Consider the following 10886-nt stretch of genomic DNA (forward strand, 5'->3'; position numbering starts at 1 on the left):
CCCCCATTAGTATTCCCTGGCAGGGGTGGTGAGCCTGTGGCCTCAAGGCCAAATGTGGCCCTCCAGATCCCCAAGTGCAGCCCCCTGACCAAACCTAAACTTCACAGCACCAATCCCTTTATTTGTTCTGTAAAATTTGGATTCAGTGAAAAGGCCGCACTCAGGGATCCAGAAAGCCACATGGAGCCCTAAGGGCACAGGTCCCCACCTCTGCAAGGTGCTGTACAAAGTGCTAGCTCTGTGGCAAGCTGACTGCCCGGGGAATGGTGCAGAAACTGTCCCTTGAGACATGAGTCTGGTTCCCACTAGGGCTCTGGCTTTAACGACATGGGAAACCCCACCCAGCCATCTGTGTGCATACACGCCTCGGACGAGAGAGTCGGGGGAGGGAGGGGAGTAAACGTGGGTGAGTGGCTGCGGGTTCCTCACGGGTGCAGCAGTTACCCCAGGGCACGTGCCGTAATGGTCAGTTGGGTCAGCTTTTAACTCAAAGACCCAAATACTAATAATTTACTGCAAAATGCCATTTTCTCCACTCTGTGCGTGGGGAGGAATTGAGGACAGGGTGGTGAAGAGGATTGGCCAAAGCTTACATTGGCAAACACGCGCTGGGCCACAGGAGTAGATGCTGCTGGGTCTGTGGATTCAGCTTCCGTGGTTTCTGGGTCACGGGGGTCAGAAGGGCAGTGTGATTGTGACGCATTCTTACCCCCATGGTGTAGTGAGCCACGAGCCTGGTGACCCTCCCTGCATGCGGCGGCTGAACTTTGTGCGGCTCCTCATGCTCTACACCCGCAAGTTTGAGTCCACGGACCCCAGGGAGGCCCTCCAGTACTTCTACTTCCTCAGGTACCACTTGCTTTTGGCCATTTACTTCAGCTAGTTTTAATTTCGGCCATTCTGAGAATGGCTGTCAGAGACCTCACGTCCAGACCAGGAGCTGAGTTGCTTTTGTTCCCTTACAGGGACGAGAAAGATAGTCAAGGAGAAAACATGTTCTTGCGCTGCGTGAGTGAGCTTGTGATAGAAAGCAGAGAGGTACGTCTGTTTCCCTGCCTCGCCCGCAGTGCTCAGCGCACTCATGCCCGTGCGACGCTGCATGTTCACCTCGCGGGGGCCTAGGGAGGTTTTGGCGTTTTCTTTGCTTTCAGCCTCACTGTTTTCTAATTTGTCTAAGCCTTTTCCCGTTGCCCCATTTTCTTCCCCTCTTTTGTCTCTGAAGAATTTTGGATTATGTTTATGTCTTTGTCCAATAAATTAACTTTTTTTCCTCCACAGTTCGATATGATTCTTGGGAAACTGGAGAATGATGGAAGTAGAAAGGTGGGTTAGGTGCAACCCTGGAGAAGTGTTCGTTTGCAGGTGGGGACTTATACAGTCAAAAGAATACAGTTAGATTTCAGGATTCAGTCCCATACATGCAAATCTGAACCAAGTTGCTTAGTTTAAAAACAGGGAAAATTACAGGCCCAGATGGTGACCTTGGTTTTATACACATTTGTATCTCCTTAAAATATGTTAGTTTGTGATTAGATAACTTTTTTATTATGTTCAGAATATTGGTTCACACTTGCCAGTTTTTGAGCTGAGGTGGCTACATTTCTGCCATTCTCAGCTCAGAAAACATGCAAGAAAAAGAAATTGATTACTGCACCTAACTCTCCCCAGATGGAAAGTTAGAAGTGCACTTGACCTCCTGCAAAAGGCAGTTTCTGAGGGCTCAGAACTCCACAGTGACCTAGAAATGCAGCTGCTCCCAGAAGCCTTAGTGATGCTTGAGACATGTTGTGCCTGTTGGTCGTCATAGCAGAGGAGATAGAGGCCCTGTTGTCAGAGACCAGTCCTCACCCAGACTCTCCCTGTGGCCTTGGGAAAGTCACTTGCCCCCAGGGACTGACTTTTCTCCTTTGTAAAACTGAATGGCCTGGACCCAGCAATCTCAAGATGAGCTCACACACTTACACCATGCAGCTCAGAAAGGGGCCAGTGACAGTGGTGATGACAGTTGCCAGGCACTGCACTGAGTGCTTTCCATGTAGTTTCTTATTTAATTGCCACAGTAACCTGAAAAAGTAGGGACCATTATATCTGTTTTCCAAGTGAGGAAATGTGGACACAATGAGGTTATTTTCCTCAAGATCACACAGCAAGTATAGTAAGAAGGGAGTTGGAATTTGAACCCAGTCCTTCTGACCTCAGAGCCTGTGATCTTCACTGATGCCCTCTGCCGCCTCCTGAGTGGCAGGGCCAGGTCACCCCAACTTGGCCAATGGCGAATCAGAATTGCTGATCAGAGATGTCACACGGTTGCCTTCACTCTCCCACGGTTCCTGAGGCCTCTTACACTCTCCTGACCATTTGATGGCTGTTGAGTGGTGATAGTGATGTTTTTAAAATGTCCTGATACCACTTGCCACTCAGCACCGAGTTTCTTTTGCCATCTGTCTTGGAAAGCAAATCCAACATCTTTCAGATATTTTCTCTGAGCCTCCTGATATTTTTCCCTAGTTTCTACTCATCAGCAAATTTAAAATCATTGATTTCACTGACTCTGGGTCATTTTGGAAAATTAGAAAGCACAGATGTCTTATTGCTGACTCCTCCATGCTTCCAGTGAGTCTGCCCCTTCATGTGTGGTTTCCTTGGTCTCCTTTCAGAGTTTTAATAGGGCCTGATAGCTTCCAGAAAGCGAGAGTATGAAATACATGCATTGCCCCGGGCAAGCATTTTCAGTTAAAGTAATTTTGGATCCCATTTGCTCCTCTGTGTTTAAAATAATAGCTCTGTACTTCCGTCTCTCTCTTCCTCCCCCTCCGTAATTTCTCTTGTCAGCCTGGAGTCATAGATAAGTTTACTAGTGACACAAAGCCTATTATCAACAAAGTTGCTTCCGTGGCAGAAAATAAAGGACTGTTTGAAGAAGCAGCGAAGCTTTATGACCTTGCCAAGGTAAAGTGTGCCCTCTTGCTTCTGCAGTTAACAGATCTGTTGGCCTTTTGGCATTAAATGTACAACCATTTCAAGAGCACCATTGTTCTCCTAGTGCTTAGGCAATTATTGGTCCCGAGTGAAGTTCCCATTTTGCAGAATTATTTCTGCCCGTAAGGTATTTCTGGCCAAACTAGAGCAATACATTGAAAGGATGTCCTGCAGGCATTGAACTGTAGTCTCACCTGGCAGCAGAATAAGCATCCATCACATTTCAGTGGTGAAGCTACTGGCAAAAATGCCATCGTACTTGCCCTCTGGGCAACCGCAGACATGCTAGTGAATGTTGTGTGTTAGAGAATAAGACCACAGCTGGGCATTTTGAGAGAACTAGAATAAATATTTCTACGTAAGACCACATGATGACCACTAATGACCTAAAAAAGATTACATTCTCATCTTTTATAGATGAGAAAAGTAAGCAGAAAGGGCTGTAAGTACTATTTTTTTTTAATTAAAAGTTTTCATTGACATATAATTATCAGGTAGACAATGCATAAATATTATGTGTATAGCTTGCTGAATTTTCTGTAGGCATCTGTAACCACCACTCAGATCAAGATACAGAACATTTCCATCCACCCCATTAACTTCTTTCATTTTAGTTGTTCAGTTTTTCCTTTTATTCATTATTTTATTGACGATTTCCTTAATTTTAAAAACTTGGACAGAATGCTGACAAAGTGCTGGAACTGATGAACAAACTGCTGAGCCCTGTCGTTCCCCAGATCAGTGCCCCACAGTCCAACAAGGAGAGGCTGAAGAACATGGCGCTCTCCATCGCTGAGCGGTAAGGCCCGGAGCTGGCTCGTGGGACCCGGAGCTGCCACTGCCACTGCCACTGCCAGGCCACCCATGCCCACCTAAGTGCATGTACAGCTTTAGTAGGCAACAGCAAACAGCTTTCCAAAATGGCTCTGCTAATTCACCGTGCCCCCAGCCCTACATGAGAGTTCCTGTGTCCTCACACTGTAACCAGCACTTGGTACTGTGTCAGACTTCTAACGTTTTTGCCAAAGAAGAGGGTATGAAATTGTATCTCAATATTTTAATCGTGCATATTAGATTTTTTTCCCTTTTTTCCACATTAGCTTTAGTTCTGGGCATTATGCTGTTGGATATACTTTTATTAGCCATCTCAAAGGCATGAGGGAGCAAAGCTAGTGATGGGGAAATTCTTAGAGGTGTCTTGGCCAGTGTTTCAGAATCCACCTTCTCCCCAGTGAGTTAACATACTTGAACGAACCAGTTTAAGTTCCAGACTAAGGCAAAGGATGTTACTTTTTGTGCCCTCTCCAGATACTTCTAATAGAGTGATCCAGAGAAGAAAACTGGGTTTGGGATGCTTTTCTGGGCTAACACAAAAGAACATTCTTTGGCAGTGAGGTATCTCCATTTGGCAAATAATCCCTAGCGATGGCTACCGGGACTTTTTCCTGTCAGGAAATCCTTCCCTTCCTGGAGATTGGGACACTGGGATGGTGGTCAAGGCTGGAGAGTCATGCTTCATGCCAAGTATTTATAGGTGGATTCATACCAAAGCCACATCAACGCTTGGCCGTTTCAAAATAAACACCATTTTCCACTCCTTAATTAACCTCACCCAGAAAGTACAAGAGGTTTTGATGCCTTTTAAAATGCTATCCCACAGTCGTGGGTTACACAGAAATTCATGATGCGCACTTGCTCCCCACACCCCTTTTTTGTCTTTCAGGTACAGGACTCAGGGAATAAGTGCAAATAAGTTTGTGGACTCCACATTCTATCTTCTGTTGGACTTGATCACCTTTTTTGACGAGTATCACAGTGGTCATATTGATAGAGCTTTTGATGTAAGTTTCAGGAGGGGGGTTTGAAGTATAGGCTAATGTGTGCCCTTGAAAATTCAAAACACGTCACGGAATTCATTTAAAACAGAGGAAGTGTCACCACTGTGCCTGGTAAATGAAGAAGGACAGGTATAATCTTGGGGCTTGCAAGGGGATTTCTGTGTGTGTGCGTATGTGTGTGTGTGTGCGCTTTTTTCTGTTTTCCCTTTAATCTGAAAACAGGTTTCTCAAAGTAATTTGAAATCTCTGAATTTTTTACATTGTGTCAGAAAACAACCATGAGAATTAAGTTAGTCAGCAAGGTAGAATCAAAGCCTTTGTGTGTATGGGGGAATGGCGTTTTCTATTAAGAAGCCCTTTTGACCGTGTCGCTTGCTGACTGTCTATGGAGATGAAGTGACTGTGAGGGCTGTGTCATGTGGGGCGGTTGTTTGTTTTAAACAGATAATTGACCGCTTGAAGCTGGTGCCCCTGAATCAGGAAAGTGTGGAAGAGAGAGTGGCTGCCTTCAGAAATTTCAGTGATGAAGTAAGTCCTTTTCTTCCTGAGTGATAGAATTCTTTTTTTCCCCACAGCCCTAGCTTTTTGTTTTAATGCAGCTAACAACTTTAGAGTTGTAGTTACGGTGACCACGCAGACTGCGTTTTCCAAGGTGGGTCTACTTAAAGAGATCCTAGACTGGCTTTTCTGTGCGTGCCCACATCCCCGTCAGATGGTCTGAACTCCTGATTCAGAACATACAGCCTCTTCAGTGAGCGACATGTGCTTAGGGAAAACAGGATTCTGGTTGATCCTGTGAAGTCTGGTTTAATTCTTTTATTATCTACATATCCTAGAGGGCGTTTTAGTGCTTAACTCTGATCTTCTTTAAGTAGTTCCATTGAGGTACATGAAACACACATTATGATTCTCTGCCATCCTCCTCCTTCTTGAACTGTTTTGTCCAAAGAAGCAAATGCAATGACCAGGGACTAAGTTATCACCCCGCAAATCCCAGGTCGCTGTCTCTCTGTAGGGTTTCTAGCATGTTGCCACGGTCTAGCGCAGGGTCCTCAGCTGGGCTGCACGCCGGGGTCTATAAAAGCCTCCATGCCTGGGCCTTACCCCAGAGATTCTGCTTCACCTGATCTAGGCCGCAACTCAGACTTCTCCCGTTCATTCCTCTTCTCTTGAACCACAAATACTCAAGTCTAGACTCTATAGACTCTAGAACCAGCTGCCTGGTTCTGGGAAGTCACTAGTGGCATTTCAGTTTAAAATTGTTCCTCATTAAGCAACTGTCTTTTATAAAAATCACATGTTTGTTTTAGAGGAAGAAGAACAGCTTCTGCACATAGCAGGGGCATTGGCTATTGTGGTGCCCACAGTCAGGAGGGCTTGCCCCTTGCCACCTTCCCTTCACAGCTGCTGCGGACTCTTCCCTTGGCCACGTGTTCCTTTGTTATTTCTTGCCTTTCCTGGCCGCGTCCTTCGTTGCACCCCAGGCTAAAGTAGTGCAGCAGGGCCTGCCCTTGCAGATGCCGCCAAGGACTCTGGTGGAGTCGCGCAGATTCAGTGGAGACACCCCAGTGGGCTTGAGACAGTGGGGAGTGGTGGGAACTGTGGAGAACTGGCGTGTACGCCTTCGACCTACTGACGTGCAAGGCCAGATTCTTTAATGTAATCACTCTGCTGCCCAGATGCCGTCAGCATGCTTTTGGCTCGCTGCCCCTGCCTAGGAGGAATGGCGTAAGGAAGGGAGCAGGAAGAGTGACCACCTGACCTAAGCAGCATCGCCTGGGGATTGCTCTCCCACTTGACATTTTAGTGCCGTCAGCTCCCTTTTGGTGGCTGTGTAGCTCTTCACCTGGCAGCCGTGGGATGTCTTGTGCCCAGGCCTGCTTGGAGCCGCCCACCCTCCTTCTACCCGTTTTTGGGCCTGAGGGCTTGGTCCTGTTCCCTTACCGAATGTTTGTCTCTCTGTGTAGATCAGGCACAACCTCTCAGAAGTGCTTCTTGCCACCATGAACATCTTGTTCACACAGTTTAAGAGGCTCAAGGGGACGAGTCCATCCTCAGCATCCAGGCCCCAGCGAGTCATCGAGGACCGCGACTCTGTAAGATCCCAGCGTTCTCGAGAAACGTTGCTGAGAACCACATGTCTGGTTTGAATCCCTTGTGCTCTTAAGAGACCACGTCACCCGAAAGTGCTCTTTGCCCTGCTCCCTGGCAGCTGGGTAAATCTTGGGTCAGGAGGCTCTCAGAGCAGAGAAATCGAGCATTAATGGATTGCAGCTCTTCTCAAGCCAAAAAAAAGAAAAAAATGCTAAGTCTACAAATATCACCTTTTAAAAGTCAAACAGAATGCTAATTTGTAGTTGATTCCACAAGAACTTCCTGGTCATTTTATAATATAAGGTTATTTTGTGAGTCTCAGCGCACCTTCATCAAAAGCAAACACTTTCATCAAAAAACTATATTTTTGATTAGCACATTAATTTGATGCAATCCCTTGTTTCTCCTCTCATTTGTGCATCACAGCAACCCTAGAGAGATAACTAGGGCAGCATTTATCCCCATCTTACAGCTGAGGGAACTGAGGCCTGGAGTTGAGAAGCATCTTGCTTGTTTTTGTGGGCCCCCCAGGTGGTAGAGGGGCCATGTCTGGAAGCGGGTCTGTCCGACACCTGAGCCTGTGCCCTTTCTACTCCCTCTGGGGCCTCCAGCAGTGCGTGGGTTAAGTAGAGCCTGGGTAGCTAGAACCCTGGGACTCACACAGCATATGTTGTCTGACTGATTTGACAAAAAAACAGCAAAGGTGTGTGACCCAGTGAAACCGTGAGGTGGTCTGGCTGGGCGCGGTGGCTCACACCTGTAGTCCTGACCACTCTGGGAGGCCGAGGTGGGCGGATCGTTTGAGCTCAAGAGTTCGAGACCAGCCTGAGCAAGAGCGAGACCCCTTCTCTACTAAAAGAAAACCAGTTTTCTTCAGGAATGGTACTTAAGTAAGCCTAGTAAATGACCCTTGAGTTTTCCTTAAAAGCCTTGTTACTAGGCCAGAAATGTGTTTGTGGACTCTCCATTTTTGGTTCAGATTTGGTTTCAATTTGTTTTTTTTTTAATTTTTTTTTTTTGAGACAGAGTCTCACTCTGTTGCCCAGGCTAGAGTGAGTGCCGTGGTGTCAGCCTAGCTCACAGCAACCTCAAACTCCACTCCTGAGCTCAAGCGATCCTCCTGTCTCAGCCTCCCGAGTAGCTGGGACTACAGGCATGCACCACCATGCCCGGCTAATTTTTTCTATATATATTTTTAGCTGTCCATATAATTTCTTTCTATTTTTAGTAGAGATGGGGTCTCGCTCTTGCTCAGGCTGGTCTCGAACTCCTGAGCTCAAACGATCCGCCCACCTCGGCCTCCCAGAGTGCTAGGATTACAGGCGTGAGCCACCGCGCCCGGCCTTGGTTTCAATTTGTAAGGCCATCTTTTTCCCTCCTGGAACAATCCAGGAATTCCATAAACATTGTTGCCTAGGAAAAGAGGGCCAAGCACGTAAGTCAGGCAGGGAGAGGGGAGAAGCAGGGGAGGAGAGCTGAACTGGGACTGCGCACACTCACAGCCTTTGCCTCTGCTGTTGCAGGGGCTCCGTGGGGGCCCTGGAAACACGGATCCCCGTGGAAGTAGATGGGTAGAAACCAGCCAGGAGAGGGGGACGAGAGGCTCAGAAAACTAGAACAGGCAGTTCTCAAGCTCACGGCTGAGTCAGAGCTAGTCAGATGTGTTTGGGCGAGGCGGCTTGCCCGGCAAACCTATCTGCCTTTTGCTTGCTAGACAGGCTGGGATGCCTGTGGAACTGGGGCCCCTGGGAACAGGCTTTGCTAACTCTGCACCATGCTGGGGGAATATGACAGTGGAGCACACGGTTGTCATCCGCCCACCGGGGATCTGTCCCTGACACCATGGGGTAGAGGATGGAAGAACGTGGAACAGTGCCCTGACTTGGAAGTTAACTGGTTTTCTTCTCTTCTTCCCCCTTTCTCTCAGCAACTCCGAAGTCAAGCCCGCGCCCTGATTACCTTTGCTGGGATGATACCCTACCGCACGTCCGGGGACACCAACGCAAGGCTGGTGCAGATGGAGGTCCTCATGAATTAAATGCCATGCTTGGGGGGGCTTCCAGGACTGCACACTGGCAGTACATCGGGCGCATGGGCCCCCTAGGGTGGGGTTTCTGGCTTTGTTTTTGTTGTGTTTTGTTTCGTTGTTTTGTATTACGTATTTTTGTCAACACCAATAAATTGGTTTGGTTTGTATTTCTTTTCAACATTCTTTTATTTTTATTGTTTGTTTTTTTCCTTTGAAATTTTGTTTACGTTTTTATTTGTGTATTGGGATGAAATGCTGTCACTACTTCTTGGGCCACAGAATGAGAGGCCATATAGGCATCTATGACTTAGTTAAATTGACCTTAAATAATTAAAAATCTACCCAAAATAAGCCAGGAAACTAAGCCTTTGGGAGTTACTTTTATTTAGATATAATATTCCATGTAGCAGAGTCGTAGTTCATTTTCACAGTTTTATTTGAACGTGAAAGCCAACCTCAGCCTTAGAAGATTTAAGATTTGTATGGGAAATATCAAGCACTCCATGTCCTCCCTCTTCTCAGGTGTCTCTTGGAGTCCATGTGGTCCAAGATCGTCCCTCAAATTACCTGCTCTGCTGGCAGGATTAATCAGTTGCTGTTCTGTTGCAGTCCCACTGGAGATGAAGGTGTAGGCCTAGAAGAGCCTTCAGAAGAACGTTGCAGGTGTCCACCTCGAGCTTGCGGAAGGGGTAAACCTTACCGCCTCACCCCTCTAGCTGTTCCACTGAGCGCCGGTGCCCGGGCTTGTGCGCACCTCTCTTTTCCAAGCTCCTCTTCCCTTCTCTAGTGGTCAGTTCCTCTGCTTGCGTGGTCCCCCCTCCCCACTCCTGAAGATAATTGGCTGGGCAAGCTCATGGGTCACATTCTGAGTGTGTGACGTACACAATCCAGACACTACATGGCCATCAGCACTGTAGGCATTTGGTTCCTGAGCAGTAGTTGTCACCCATCCTTGGCTTTATTTCTCCCACCACCTGTCTCAAAGTCCTGGACTGCACTGGAGAGGAAATGTGGATAAGCGTTTGGTCCCGAATGGGCCGGCTGGAGCCACGACACGCTGCTCTGCTGGCTTGACGGACCGCTTCTGCGGCGAGCCCTTTCCCAGAGGGCCCCCAGAGGCACTTTTGCTCCTAGGGAGAAGTTTCTTTGTCACAGAGTATGGTCACCCTCACCATCCTCTAGTTAAAATAGTTGTTACCTTTCCTTTGGGGAAAGAGTTGATCTGTAGATAATGGAGCCATCTGCTCTGCATGGGTTGGATTCCATATTCCATCAAGGCGTGAGGGTCAGCGGGTCATGTTCTTCCTCCTCTAGTCCTATCCTGTCACCCTGGAGTGCCACCTTCCATTGAGTGTCATTAGAAAGTCTCGGAACATGAGCCCTGCGGGGGACTTGATTTAGCAAGTTGTGCCCTGCTTTTACGCATTGATTTAAACAAATCAAATGACTTAACAGTGCTTTTTAAAAAAGAGCACTCTGTGGACTTTTGGTAAAGTGTAACTTACTTTTTTAACATTAAGTCTTACTTGCAGATAGAAATATAACAGGGCCATAAAAATGGGAGAAGGCTCAGGTTAAATACGTATTTGCCCCCGGCTCACCGCTTGTTCGTTATCCCATGAGGATTGCAGGTTTGCCTTTCCTTGCATCCTGCAATCCTGCTGGCTCCAGATAGAACTGTGTGCCCGCCCTGCATGGGGGGGAGGTGCCTTTGACTGGTAGACAAGACCTAAAATCAGAAGGGAGAGAAAAGCAACCGGACCTTGAGCTGCCTACTGGGGGAGCTGAGTGGGGAGTGAAGTGGTCACTGGTTGACAATGAGGACTTGCTGAGAGTGAGACATCGTAGGAGAAATAAGGTAACTAAGTTCATAGCAAACGGGCCAAGCCTCAGAGCAAATCCCGGTGCTTGTCCTACAAGTTGATTTCCGTGGCCAAGTGCAGCCT

General features: G+C 47.4%; 1 protein-coding gene across 2 annotated transcripts in view; it reads left to right on the top strand.

Annotated features, from left to right (window-relative positions):
- Positions 1–9300, top strand: part of NUP93 (nucleoporin 93) — a 93445-nt gene extending 84145 nt beyond the window's left edge. The window contains exons 14-22 of one of the 2 annotated variants that reach the window (XM_069456733.1): positions 723–849; positions 966–1038; positions 1279–1323; positions 2833–2949; positions 3660–3778; positions 4703–4820; positions 5262–5345; positions 6785–6913; positions 8839–9072. In XM_069456733.1, coding sequence (XP_069312834.1) covers positions 723–849; positions 966–1038; positions 1279–1323; positions 2833–2949; positions 3660–3778; positions 4703–4820; positions 5262–5345; positions 6785–6913; positions 8839–8949 — 923 coding nt within the window. In that variant the 3' untranslated portion in view covers positions 8950–9072. Of the gene's footprint in view, positions 1–722; positions 850–965; positions 1039–1278; positions 1324–2832; positions 2950–3659; positions 3779–4702; positions 4821–5261; positions 5346–6784; positions 6914–8838 lie in introns of both variants that reach the window. The other variant, XM_069456734.1, reaches the window with a different exon arrangement.
- Positions 9301–10886: the final 1586 nt, after the last annotated feature.

Source organism: Eulemur rufifrons, chromosome 23 (assembly GCF_041146395.1).
Source record: "Eulemur rufifrons isolate Redbay chromosome 23, OSU_ERuf_1, whole genome shotgun sequence".
Lineage (NCBI taxonomy): Eukaryota > Metazoa > Chordata > Mammalia > Primates > Lemuridae > Eulemur > Eulemur rufifrons.